At 37.4% G+C, this 13,869-nt stretch overlaps 2 protein-coding genes across 2 annotated transcripts; both read right to left on the bottom strand.

The window, feature by feature from the left end:
* Positions 1–245: 245 nt before the first annotated feature.
* LOC138834214 (olfactory receptor 4C45-like) lies at positions 246–1,181 on the bottom strand. Its single transcript, XM_070032962.1, has one exon. It carries the CDS (start codon positions 1,173–1,175, stop codon positions 246–248), a length of 930 nt encoding a protein of 309 aa, XP_069889063.1. The 5' UTR covers positions 1,176–1,181.
* A 7,619-nt stretch (positions 1,182–8,800) lies between these two features.
* On the bottom strand, positions 8,801–9,721 carry LOC138833725 (olfactory receptor 4C45-like). Its single transcript, XM_070032019.1, has one exon. The coding sequence runs from the start codon at positions 9,719–9,721 to the stop codon at positions 8,801–8,803; it is 921 nt and encodes a 306-aa protein (XP_069888120.1).
* Positions 9,722–13,869: the final 4,148 nt, after the last annotated feature.

The raw sequence follows: 13,869 nt of genomic DNA, 5'->3' as shown, positions 1-13,869 counted from the left end.
AAGCATGAACAGATACTTTGTGTATTATGAGTAAATAGAATAGATATAATTAAAGATTCTTGACACAGAAATAATAGACATTTAAGGAGATTGACATGCTTGTTACCTTGATGTGATTAAACAGATGTCATCAACCTTCAGTTAAAAATAAAATTTGAAATGAAACGAATAACTATTTTAATTATAATGAAAAATGAGAAAGAATGAGAATCTATAAAATGTCACTACATTTCCAAATATAGAAATCATGAGATTTGCATATCATCATTTTGCATTATTTGACTCCAGAGCTTCTTCATAGCTTTTTTCACCTCCTCATTCCTGAGGGTGTAGATTAAAGGGTTCAACATAGGTGTGATTAGGGTGAAAAACACAGCCACAGATTTGTCAGCGGGGAAGGAGACCATGGGCCTGAGATACAGATAGGAACAAGGTACAAAGAATAAGATGACCACAGTGATGTGAGAGGCACAGGTGGACAGGGCTTTGCGACGCCCCTCAGAACTGTGATTCCTCAGGGAGTACAGGATGTTCACATAGGAAGCCAGCAGCATCAAAAATGTGAGCAAACAGAGTGAGCCACTGTTGGCAGTGATCAGAGGCCCCAAAGCATGAGTGTCGGTGCAGGCCAACTTCAGCAGTGGTATTAAATCACATATGAAGTGGTCAATGACATTGGGGCCACAGAAGGGCAACTGAGCAATAAACAAAACCTGTATCCCTCCATGAATAAACCCCAATCCGCCAGCTGCCCCCAGCAGGAAAGAGCACACAGGCTGGCTCATGATGGTGGCATAGTGCAACGGTTTGCAGATGGCCACATAGCGGTCAAAGGCCATGGCAATGAGCAAGATGATCTCTGCTGCAGCAAAGAAGTGTTCAGCAAAGAGCTGTGTCATGCAGCCATTGAAGGATATGGTGCTTTTCTGAGATACCAAGTCCAGGATCATTTTGGGAGCAATGGAAGTAGAGTAGAGAGCATCTATAAGAGACAAGTAGGACAGAAAAAAGTACATGGGGCACCCCAGGCCTGGGCTGATGAAGATGGTGACTGAGATGAATGTGTTACCTGCCAGTGTGACCAAATAGATGATTAAACACACAGCAAACAAGAGCTTCTGGAATTCAGGATATTGGGTGAGGCCCAGCAGGATGAATTCTGTCACATTGTTCATGGATTGTATTAACTCATCTTGAGTGTTGTGTGTATGGTCATCTAAAAACAAATAGCACTTCTTAGTGATGTGATGTTGAATTAAATATAAGAATAGTTTGTCACTCTGTTCCTTCTAATCTCTGAAATTGATGGAATTACAGATTTACTTACCTCTTCCATTGTTCAGATTATGGTAAAGTAGACTACCAGGATATTAATTTACTCCTAGTTTATTTTACTGGAATACTGATACTATCTTAATATTTGCACAGTAAAGTTTAGTTTCTCTAATAAATATTGACTGCATCTCACTTCCAAGCTTTCCTGCTTGCTTAAGACAAATCTCCATAATAGTATAATTTCCTTTTTGTGTACTGGTAGTCAGTATCATTCATATTAAATATTTTGATGCTAAAATCATCTATTCTCTATGTCCAATTTTAGTTACATAAAACACAAATTTCTATCCAAGTCATTATTTTTGGAAGTCTTACTAAATCTAAAGTAGTTCTGTGCTCTATGTCTTCTTCTTCTTCTCTGTCATATGGAAACATGCACCCTAGAATTATAGCTGCAGATGCAGTTTCTTTCTTTATGAATGATAGAAGTGGCGCTGTGGCTCAAGTGGTAGAGCGCTTGCCTTGAGCTGAAGAGTACAGCGACAGCGCCCAAGCCCAGAGTTCAAGCCCCACGACTGACAAAAAAAAATCATTCTCTCTCTTTATGAATGATATGACCTCTAGTTATTAAAGTTAACTCAGTGTTGATGTTATGTCTGTCTCTGTGTTACCTTATGTCATGTTTTTTCTTTCCTCCCTTAGATAGGGACATGCGAGTACTATGGAATTCCTGTGAATTTTTCATAGATAAATTTCCTTGCAATTTAACTATGAATAGCTATGGAATTATGCTTTGGCTTAGACAAATACTTTATTCACATTTCACTAATAGAATTAAAGGAAACATTCATCTATCCTATATACCCTATTGACAAGATATAGATGTTAGGAGAAAGCTAAGATAAATGACTTTTCCCTTTGGCATAATTCAGCAATTTAAAAGATACTATTAGTTTACTTTGTGAACTGGTCCAAATATTGCCTGTACAGAAATACGTAATTTTTTAATGATCCTGAGGTGGGTATAAAGAGCATAATCATTATTTTTTTTTTTGGTCAGCTCTAGGGCCTGAACTTGGCCTCGGTGCTGTCCCTCAGCTCTTCAGCTCAAGGCTAGTGCTCTACCACTTGAGCCACAGCGTCACTTCCAGCTTTTTCTGCTTATGTGGTGCTGAGGAATTGAAGCCAGGGCCTTCATGCATGTAAGGCAAGCGCTCTACCTCTGAGCCAGCTTCCCAGCCCCATAATCATTTCTAATATATATTTTTATTGTAAAGATACTGTACAAAGGGGTTACAGTTACAAGAGTAAGATAATGAGTACATTTCTTATTGAGCATTGTTGCCCTCTTCTTTGTTTTTTTTCCCTATCATGCCTTCCCTTCCCACCTCCCCAACCTTCTCCTTCCTGGAAAAAATCATATTAAGTGAAGTAAGACAGGCCCATGATCATTTTTATTCACTCTCTCTGTTTTCTGCTTCTTTCCTCAAATTTCTAAATCTAATGTCAAAACACATAGCGTATAATTTCCCAAAGATAATTTCAGGGTAGAAGGTAAGAAGTCTGGAATAAGATCTTTGATTTCCAGGAAACTTTATTCTCTGAGTTGTTTTCTTTCTGTTTTGTCTTTTAAACATGATAGCGGTTGCTAGTCATTTAAAAAAATTTCCCTATTTAAAAAATGTTTGTAGAGGTGATGTACAGAGAGGTTACAGCTACACAAGTCAGGTAATGAGTACATTTGCTTTTGAACAGTGTAATACCTTACTTATTTTCTCCCTGGTTTTCTCTTCCCACCTTCCCTCCCCCTAAGTTGTATAGTTCATTTCCCACAGAGTGTCTAGTGAGTCTCACTGCTGAATTGGTTCACCCTTTTCCCTTCTATTTCTGTGCTTCCCCTTTCTGCTCCTCAAATAAGCTAAACACCTACAAGACAAAAGGTACAGAAATAACTTGTAATAATTACAATGTGCCTATAAATCTACAAGTAAACCCAAAGGATAGTTAAAGACAAATAATTACACCTGGACATGATTACTTAAGCAGCAATCTAAGCATTCACACAGTGAGAATAGAGGGGGATATTCTTAGGAAAGGATCACAAGGGCTCAATAGGTATGTGCACATGATCATATAAAATGGTGCTTTTCAAAATGAGCTCCAAGAAATGGAAGCTGGTCATTTTTTTTTTTTTTTTTTTTTGCTGGTCATGGGGCCTGAACTCTGGGCCTGGGCCCTATCCTTCAGCTCTTCAGCTCAAGGCTAGCGATCTACCACTGGAGCCACAGCACCACTTTCGGTTTTTTCTCTTTATGTGGTGCTGAGGAATCGAACCCAGGGCCTCATGCTTGCAAGGCATGCACTCTACCGCTGAGCTACCTTCCCAGCCCCAAGCTGGTCATTCTTAATGGATTGAATTCACAAATTCTATCATCAGAATGACAATGTGGAAATCACAAATTGAAAACTACAAATTGAAATGTATAGAATCAGTATGTGTAATAAGACATAAATAAATTTTATTGAAATATATGTAAAAAGATACCAAGTCATTTTAGCAACATCTGATTTAGAAAATTTAGATAATGTTTTCTGTGGATATTTACATGTTAGCATGTCCAAATTCATTTTCATAGTAAGGACACTCAGATTGAAAGTATATCTGTAACTTTAAAATTGTCTCAGAAAAAGTATATTGCTAAATATATGTTTGCAAAGTTTTGAAAAAGATGCAGTTTTAACTGACCTGGGTGGAGTTGATCATGGAATTTTCTGTTGTTAGACTGAATGCTGTTTTTTGATATCTTCTCCTTTGGCTAAATGCATTAAGTCCATGACATTCAATGTAGGCACTGGAAACAGTATCTCCTTAGATAATTCTTCAACTTGTACATTTTTGCTCCTGTAGTTCTCACTGTCAGTCAGGGTTCCCACACAAAATGTGCTGTTTCAGCTAACAAACTTGGAGAATTCTAGGCTTTAATTTGTACACTTTTCTGTTTTCTTATCAAGGTCTAAGAAAGTCATCTATCTATCTATCTATCTATCTATCTATCTATCTATCTATCTATCTATCTATCTATCTACCTACCTACCTATCTAATAGTAAGCCAAATTAAAAATGCAAAATCTCTATATAATCAATTCAGAAAACAATGTATTTAAGTATAAGTTGTATAAGTAGATGAAATTGACTTTGTTGAAATCTATTCCTTAATCAGTTTTGCCAAACATTGTTTTCCTAATGCACACACAAACTCAAGATCTCCTTTCAAAACCCACTAATTAAACTCGAGTTGTGTCTCCCAAATACATCTTCATCTTGTTGTTCCATGGTTCTGTTCCTGTCTTTTGTGATCTTTGTTCCCTGACTCTCGAGAAATGCTTAATTATACTTTACAGAGTGAGGGATTTGGTCATCCTTTGGCCCCACAATCCTCTTTGGAGGATTACTAATTAGTTGTACTGAAATAATCACTAAGACTATAATCAGTGTCTTACTTTTCCCAATTGGCACACATACATGTTATTAGTGATTAGTTCAAGATCTGCAGTTGATATGAGGTTAATGTAGTACTTTAGTTCTAGTTTAGGATGTAAGTAGCATACTTTTGAAAACTTCTTCATGTTTATGAACTTTGTTCAACCTGGCTTAGGAACTAGTGTGGTTTTAAGTGTGGTTTAGATGACTCATATAGACAAGATGGGTGTTCTGAGAATGGAAATACCAAAATTCAAGCTTTTGTGGCTAATTACCCTGGGTGATTGTGAAAATGATCTTCTTATTGACAACTGAGGGATTTTGTGGGAGAATTCTAAGCTACCAAAGTTTGGATAATTTAAATGTCATATCCACGTTTTCAATGTGATTATTTAGATGGCACATTTTCCTGGTTAACTGAGAGGCCTGTTGCTTTTCTATACTGCACAAAAAGAAAATGATTATACATAGAGTTAGACACTATTGAGAAAACGACACTCAGCACACAGCCATGAACAATGTGCCCAAAGGTGGAGAAAAACACATGAGATGGAGATTTTGTGATCTCATTTCTTTCAGCTTCTGTAGCATTGAAGCACTGGGCACAACTTATAATGCAATCACTTTTCTCTTCTTCCCTTCCTCTTCCGTCATTCTTTTCCTCTTCCTCTGTGTTTTCTTCTTACTTTCTCCTTCCTCCTTTTTCTTCTTTTTTGACTTGAAAACAGTCTTTTCCTTTAAACCATTTAACACAATCCTGAAATTTTAGGACCCCAAGAAAAGCTAATACCTTTCTTGGGTATTCTCATTATTATTCTTCACTTTTCGTTTTTCAACAAACTATCTCATAGTCATCCTTTCCCTTGTAACTATTGTTAGCATATATTGATTGTGTAAGATACTGAGTTTTATTAAGGCATTTATTAAGTAGAATCTTATATACTAATATGCTGTGATCACATTTATGCTTCAATGAACCCTTCCTTCTTGGTAATTGGACTTATCAATCCTTGTTCTTGACTCCTGAGTTACTAGAGTTCTAGTAACAAAGTCCTGCCTGTGCTTAGGTCTTGAGGCATTTTCCTTCAGTTTCCCTGTAGTAGGCTGGAACTTACAGGTCTTATATGTAGTTAATTTGATGACGTCATAACTGGTTTTGTACAGATTCCTAGTCTGAATCTTCTTCAAGTGGATTTTGGGTTTTCCCAGCACCATAGGCTTTTGACATTCTTGTGAAAGGCAAATAACTGGCAGTGAGGGCTAATCTCTTTTCGAATCCATTGTTTTATGCTGTGATTTTGTGCCAACATTATATTATGTTAAATTATTTTGTCACTAGAACTGTATTCTATTTTGAAGTCAATTATTAAGATACTTCCAGCATTGCTCTTTCTCTTTTCATCAAGATTGCTTAGCCATTTTGAATCTTTTGTGTCTTCATAGCGTGGTTGTTTTGATACTTTTTCTGTGTTTCTGTGAAGAATATGTTTGTGGCATTGTTTGGGATCGTATTAAATCAGTAGATAATCTTGGTTGAAGAACATATTTGTGGTATTATTTGGGATCATATTAAATCAGTAGATAACCTTGGTAGTATAGTCATTTTCAGAGTAATAATGTTTTGCTCCACTATCAAGAGCAGTCTTTCTATGTTTAATGTTTTTAATTTTTTTGATGGTTTATACTTTTCAGTTTTTGTTTATTGTTATGTTTGCATCTAGTTGCTTTAATTACTTTGGCCCCAATGTATTGAACTCTCCTTTTTTTTTTTTTTGCTGTTCATGGGGCCTGAACTCTGGGCCTGAGAGCTGTCCCTCACCTTTTCAGCTCAAGGCTAGTGCTCTACCAATTGAGCCACAGTGCCACTTCCAGCTTTTTCTGCTTATGTGATGCTGAGGAATTGAATCCAGGGCCTCATGAATGCAAGATAATCACTCGACCACTGAACCACCTTCCGAGCCCCTGCACTTTCCAGTCCTGGGGATGAGTTCAGGGCCTGGGTGCTGTCCTTGAACTTTTTGCCTAAGGCTAGTATTCTACCACTGGAACCACAGCTCCATTTGTGGCTTTTAATGGCTAGTTGGAGGTAAGAGTCTGATTGAGCTTTCCTGGCCCTGCTAGCTTTGAACTGTGTTCCTCAGGTCTAGCGTCATCAAGAGCTAGGACTACAGGTGAGAACCACCGGTAACCAGTAGTATATGGTTTGGTGCAGAGGTCATTGGAAAAGTAAATTTTTGTGAAAATATTGTGGGAATGCTTTCTTCTTATGATTGTGTTAAGGAAGAAGTATTATATGCCTATAACATGAGACTTGAGGCGAGAATGTTTTGCAAACTTCTCAAAGGGAGATGTTTTCTATTGGTACAAAAGGAGAATATATGTAAACTTGAGAATATATGTAAACTTGAGAATATATGTAAACTTGAGAAACTTGAGAGTATATGTTGTTCAGTGCACTTGTTGAAAATATCCCATACCATTCTTCAGTCTGTCCATATGTAGTTGCTTTTTCTCTTTAAAAAACAAAAACTCAATTTTGTCTGCTGTGGTGATGATGAAAAGCCCAGAATGTGTTGATTGGTTTCACATCTGCAGTTAAGACAACAATTGTTTGTTCCCCTCTTGGGGGCTTTCCTTATAAAAATATTAAAAATTACATTTAATGAATGCTTTGCTAAGAACATGAATATAAACTGGATTTGGCCCATATTTCTCCTTCTTATAATTTGAAAAAAAGTAAACCCTGCATGGACCTCTGAAATAGCATTTGAACTTCTGCAATATATGTGTCTTAATGACTTTTCTAGTACATCCTTACATGTGCTCTAAATAAAAATTGTGTCCATCAATACACAGGTGAGTCAGTGTGCAATATTTAGCTATACAACGATTTGAATCCAATGCTTTGTGGCAACCTGACTACAAGTGGAAGACACTATCTAAAAGAAGTAAGTCAAGCAAAGAAAGACAAATGCTGAATTTTCTTACTCATTGAAAAAAACCAAAATTATAATTTGATCTCATAAAAGTTGAAAATTCAATTTTGGTTTGAGAAAGTTAAGAAGGATATAAGAAGATGAATAGAGGTATATTGTGATATTGGGCCTCAAAATGCATTTCCATAGGAAAAGAAGTACTAATACTGTACAGTAGAATAATGCATGAAAATTTATTTTGTATTAAATAATAGAATAGAGGAGATTAAAGATATCGGATACAGAAATTATAGATGTTAAAGGAGATAGATTAAACACATATCTTAGTGTGTAGTCTGTAAATAATTATGATTATTATTTTAAATAAAAATTTGAACCAGTAATTTGGTGGGGAGAAGGAGGAATTGGGGATGTGGGGAAGGAAGAGATGGTAGGGGAACAACAAAGGAGGAGGTAACAATGCTCCATAGGAAATGTAATCATTACCTTGCTTATGTAACTGTAACCCCTCTGTACAACATTTTTTTTTTTTTTTGGTCCGGTTGTGGGGCCTGAACTCTGGGCCTGAGCACTGTCCCTCAGCTCTTCAGCTCAAGGCCAGTGCTCTACCACTTGAGCCACAGCGCCACTTCCGGCTTTTTTCTTTTTGCTTATGTGGTGCTGAGGAATCGAACCCAGGGCCTCAGGCATGCAAGGCAAGCGCTCTACCACTGAGCCAACTTCCCAGCCCCTCTGTACAACATTTTTACAATTAAAAAACATACAAAAAAATTGGGCCGGCCCTGGTGCCTCAAGCCTGTAATCCTAGCTACTCAGGAGGTGGAGATCTAAGGATCGCCATTCAAAGTCAGTCCTGCCAGGAAAGTCTGTGAGACTCTTATCTCCAATATACCACCCGAAAACAGGAAGTGGCACTGTGGCTCAAGTGGTAGAGTGCTCACCTTGAGCTGAAGAGCTGAGGGACAGCATCCCAGGCTCAGAGTCCAAGCCCCATTACTGACAAAAAAAAATGAGGCAAAGAAGATCCTTATTTTAATTTTAATTAATATTTGGGAGATTGAGTTTCTATAAGACATCATTACATTTGTAAATACAGAAATCATGAGATTTAAATATGATCAGCTTTCATTATTTGACTCCAGAGCTTCTTCATAGCTTTTTTCACCTCCTCATTCCTGAGAGTGTAGATTAAAGGGTTCAACATAGGTGTGACTAGGGTGCAAAACACAGTCACAGGTTTGTCAGCAGGGAAGGAGACCATGGGCCTGAGGTACAGATAGGAACAAGGTACAAAGAATAAGATGACCACAGTGATGTGAGAGGTACAGGTGGACAGGGCTTTGCGACGCCCCTCAGAACTGTGATTCCTCAGGGAGTACAGGATGTTCACATAGGAAGCCAGCAGCATCAAAAATGTGAGCAAACAGAGTGAGCCACTGTTGGCAGCAATCAGAGGCCCCAAAGCGTGAGTGTCGGTGCAGGCCAACTTCAGCAGTGGTATTAAATCACACATGAAGTGGTCAATGACATTGGGGCCACAGAAGGGCAACTGAGCAATAAACAAAACCTGTATCCCTCCATGAATAAACCCCAATATGCCAGCTGCCCCCACCAGGAAAGAGCACACAGGCCGGCTCATGATGGTGGCATAGTGCAACGGTTTGCAGATGGCCACATAGCGGTCAAAGGCCATGGCAATGAGCAAGATGATCTCTGCTGCAGCGAAGAAGTGTTCAGCAAAGAGCTGTGTCATGCAGCCATTGAAGGATATGGTGCTTTTCTGAGATACCAAGTCCAGGATCATTTTGGGAGCAATGGAAGTAGAGTATAGAGCATCTATAAGAGACAAGTAGGACAGGAAAAAGTACATGGGGCATCCCAGGCCTGGGCTGATGAAGATGGTGACTGAGATGAATGTGTTACCTGCCAGTGTGACCAAATAGGTGATTAAACACACAGCAAACAAGAGCTTCTGGAATTCAGGATCTTGGGTGAGGCCCAGCAGGATGAATTCTGTCACATTGTTCATGGTTTGTATTAACTCATCATGGGTGTTGTGTGTATGGTCATCTAAAAACAAATAGTACTTCTTAGTGATGTGATGTTGAATTAAATATAAGAATAGTTTGTCAGTTTTTTCTTTCTTCTCTCTGAAATCAATGGAATTACCGATTTATTTACCTCTTGCATTGTTTAGATTATGGTAAAGTAGACTACCAGGATATTAATTTACTCCTAGTTTATTTTACTGGAATATTGATACTATCTTAATATTTGCACAGTAAAGTTTAGTTTCTCTCATAAATATTGACTGTGGCTCACTTCCAAGCTTTCCTGCTTGCTTAAGACCAATCTCCATAATAGTAAAATTTTTTTTTTTGTGGACTGGTAGTTAGTATCATTCACATTAATTTTTTTTTTTTTTTTTTTTTTTGCCGGTTGTGGGGGCCTGAACTCTGTGCCTGGGCGCTGTCCCTCAGCTCTTCAGCTCAAGGCTAGCACTCTACCACTTGAGCCATAGCACCATTTCCGGCTTTTTCTGCTTATGTGGTGCTGAGGAATCGAACCCAGGGCCTCAGGCATGCAAGGCCAGCGCTCTACCACTGAGCCACCTTCCCAGCCCATCACATTAAATATTTTGATGCTGAAATCATCTATTCTCTATGTCCAATTTTAGTTATGTAAAACACAAATTTCTATCCACGTCATTTATTCTTAGAAGTCTTACTAAATCTAAAATAGTTCTGTGCTCTGTGACTTATTCTTCCTCTGTGTCATATGAAAACATGCACCCTATTTGTCAACCTGTAACCCTATTTAAAGGATTTGTTTTTTCCCTTCCCCTCCACAAATTATACCAACATCAAATACAGTGAAAGCAGGGGTTATACCGTGGGGGAGGGACATACAAATCAACAAAGATATCATCTTATAAATATGTTAAAAACAATCGCATGAATAAAAAAACATTTGGATACAGATCTTAGGGTTCATTTCCCTAATATCAACTTATCTGACCTTTTCTGCTTGACTCAGACATATACTAGTTATTGCAAATAAGGGAAACCATGGAATCTATGTTTCTTTGTGCCTGGCTTACTTCACTTAATATAATTTTTTCCAAGTCTTTCCATTTTCTAACAAATGGGGCAATGTCATCCTTTCTGATGGAGGCATAGAATTCCATTGTGTATATATACTACATTTTCTTGATCCATTCATCTACTGAGGGGCATCTGGGTTGGTTCCATATCTTAGCTATGGTAAATAATGCTGCAATAAACATAGTCGTGCTGGTAGCTTTAGTGTTGTCTTGTTTTTGATCATTTGGGTAAATGCCCAAAAGTGGTATTGTTGGGTCATAGGGGAGCTCTATGTGGAGTCTTTTGAGGAACTCGTTATGTCGAAAAATAACTTTACAACTTTGGTGGGGGATGGAGGGGTTGGAAGGAGAATTCGGTGTGTGTGTGTGGGGGGGGGGAGAGCATGGGAAGGGATTGGAAGGGGAAACAAAGGAGGAGGCTACAATGCTTGATAAGTAATGTACTTGTTATCTTGCCCATGTAATTGTAACCTCTCTGTACACTATTTTAATATAAAAAATAAAATAAAAGTATGAGTCTGAAAAAAAGAAAACATACAAATTAGAAATATGGCTGCAGATGCAGTTTCTTTCTTTGTGAATGATATGACCTAGATCTATTAAAGTTAAGCGACTATTGATGTTATGTCTGTCTCTGTGGTACCCTTATGTCATGTTTCTTTCTTTCCTCCCTTGGATAGGGACATGCGTGTACTACAGAATTCCTGTGAATTTTTCATAGATAAATTTCCTTGCAATTTAACTATGAATAGCTATAAAATTATGCTTTGGCTTAGACAAATACTTCTATTCACATTTCACTAATAGAATTAAATGAAACTTTAGTCTATCCTATATATCCTACTGACAAGATATAGATATTAGGAGAAGGCTAAGATAAAGTGACTTTTCCCTTTAGCATAATTCAGTAATTTAAAAGGCATTATTAGTTTTCTCTGTGAACTGGTCCAAATATTGCCTGTACAAAAATACGTAATTTTTTAATGATCCTGAGGTGGGTATAAAGAGCATAATCTTTTTTGTTTTTTTTGTCATCTGTTTTTGGGCCTGAACTTGGCCTGGGCGCTGTCCCTTAGCTCTTCAGCTCAAGACTAGTGTTCTACTACTTGAGTCACAGCGCCACTTCCAGCTTTTTCTGCTTATGTGATGATGAAGAATTGAAGCCAGGGCCTTCATGCATGCAAGGCAAGCACTCTACCACTGAGCCAGCTTCCCAGCCCCATAATCATTTCTAATATATATATTTATTGTAAAAATACTGTACAAAGGGGTTACAGTTACAAGAGTAAGGTAATGAGTACATGAGCATTGTTCCCCACTTCCTTGTTTTTTCCCTATCATGCCTTCCCTTACCACCTCCCCAATCTTTTCCCTCCTGGAAAAAAATATATTAAGTGAAATAAGCCAGGCCCATAATCATTTTTATTCTCTCTTTTTATTTTCTGCTTCTTTCCCCAAACCTCAAAATCTAAAGTCAAAACACATAGCATATAATTTCCCAAAGATAATTTCAGGGTAGAAGTTAAGAAGTCTGGAATAAGATCTTTGATTTCCAGGATATTTTATTCTCTGAGTTGTTTTCTTTCTATTTTATCTTTTAAACAGTATAGCTGTTGCTAGTCATTTTTAAAAAAAATTATTGTGAAAATACTGTACAGAGGGGTTACAATTACATGGGCAAGATAATGAATACATTTCTTATCAGGCATTTTATCCTCATCCTTTGTTTCCCCTTCCCATCCTTTCCCATCATTCTCCCCACCTAATTCTCCTCCCCCTCAAAGTTGTAAAGTTTGTTTTTCCACATAACGACTTGTAATCTCATTGTTATAGTGGATCCACCTGTATCCCTATTTAAACGATTTATTTTTTTCCCTTCCCTGAACCTAAGATATGTATTCAAATGTTTTTTTCTTTCAGGTGATTGTTTCTAACACATTTATAAGATTATTTCTTTGTCGCTTTGTATGTCCCTCCCACATGGTATAACCCCTGCTTTCACTGTATTTGAGGTTGGTATAATTTGTTCTAGTAATTAAAAAAAATTTTCCCTATACAAAAAATGTTGTAGAGGTGATGTACAGAGAGGTTACAGCTACACAAGTCAGGTAATGAGTACATTTGCTTTTGAACAGTGTAATACCTTACTTATTTTCTCCCTGGTTTTCCCTTCCCAACTTCCCTCCCCCTAAGTTGTATAGTTCATTTCCCACAGAGTGTCTAGTGAGTCTCACTGCTGAATTGGTTCACCCTTTTTCCTACTATTTCTGTGCTTCCCCTTTCTGCTCCTCAAATAAGCTAAACACCTACAAGACAAAAGGTACAGAAATAAAAAACAACAAGAGAAGGGAATTAACCAAAGAAAAATGGAAAGACGAAGAAAGAATGAGTGGGCTGTATGGTTTACCTCACTTGTAATAATTACAATGTGCCTAAATCTACAAGTAAACCCAATGGATAGTTAAAGAAAAATAATTACACCTGGACATGATTACTTAAGCAGCAATCTAAGCATTCACACAGTGAGAATAGAGGGGGATATTCTTAGGAAAGGATCACAAGGGCTCAATAGGTATGTGCAAATGATCACATAAAATGATGCTTTTCAAAATGAGCTCCAAGAAATGGAAGCTGGTCATTCTTAATGGATTGAATTCACAAATTCTATCATCAGAATGACAGCATGGAAATCACAAAAAGGTACCCCCCCCTTTAAGGCTACTACAAATTGAAATGTATAGAATCAGTATGTGTAATAAGACAGAAGTAAGTTTTACTGAAATATATGTAAAAAGATACCAAGTCATTTTAGCAGCATCTGATTTCGAAAATTTAGATAATGTTTTCTGTCCATATTTACATGTTAGCATATCTAAATTCATTTTCATAGTAAGGTTACTCAGATTGAAGCTATATCTGTAACTCTAAAATTGTCTCAGAAAAAGTATATTGCTTAAATATGTTTGCATAGTTTTGAAAAAGATGCAGTTTTAACTGACCTGGGTGGAGTTGATCATGGAATTTTCTGTTGTTAGACTGAATGCTGTTTTTTGGTTTCTTCTCCTTTGGCTAAA

Source organism: Dipodomys merriami, unplaced genomic scaffold, assembly GCF_024711535.1.
Source record: "Dipodomys merriami isolate MVZ:Mamm:240054 unplaced genomic scaffold, mDipMer1.0.p SCAF_21, whole genome shotgun sequence".
Lineage (NCBI taxonomy): Eukaryota > Metazoa > Chordata > Mammalia > Rodentia > Heteromyidae > Dipodomys > Dipodomys merriami.
The sequence above is the reverse complement of the archived record's forward strand: the minus strand, read 5'-3'. Positions and strand labels throughout refer to the sequence as shown.

What these genes read in the sequence shown, in the direction of transcription:
- LOC138833725 (XM_070032019.1), bottom strand. Translation starts at nt 9,721, where the DNA reads ATGAACAATGTGACAGAATTCATCCTGCTGGGCCTCACCCAAGATCCT.
- LOC138834214 (XM_070032962.1), bottom strand. Translation starts at nt 1,175, where the DNA reads ATGAACAATGTGACAGAATTCATCCTGCTGGGCCTCACCCAATATCCT.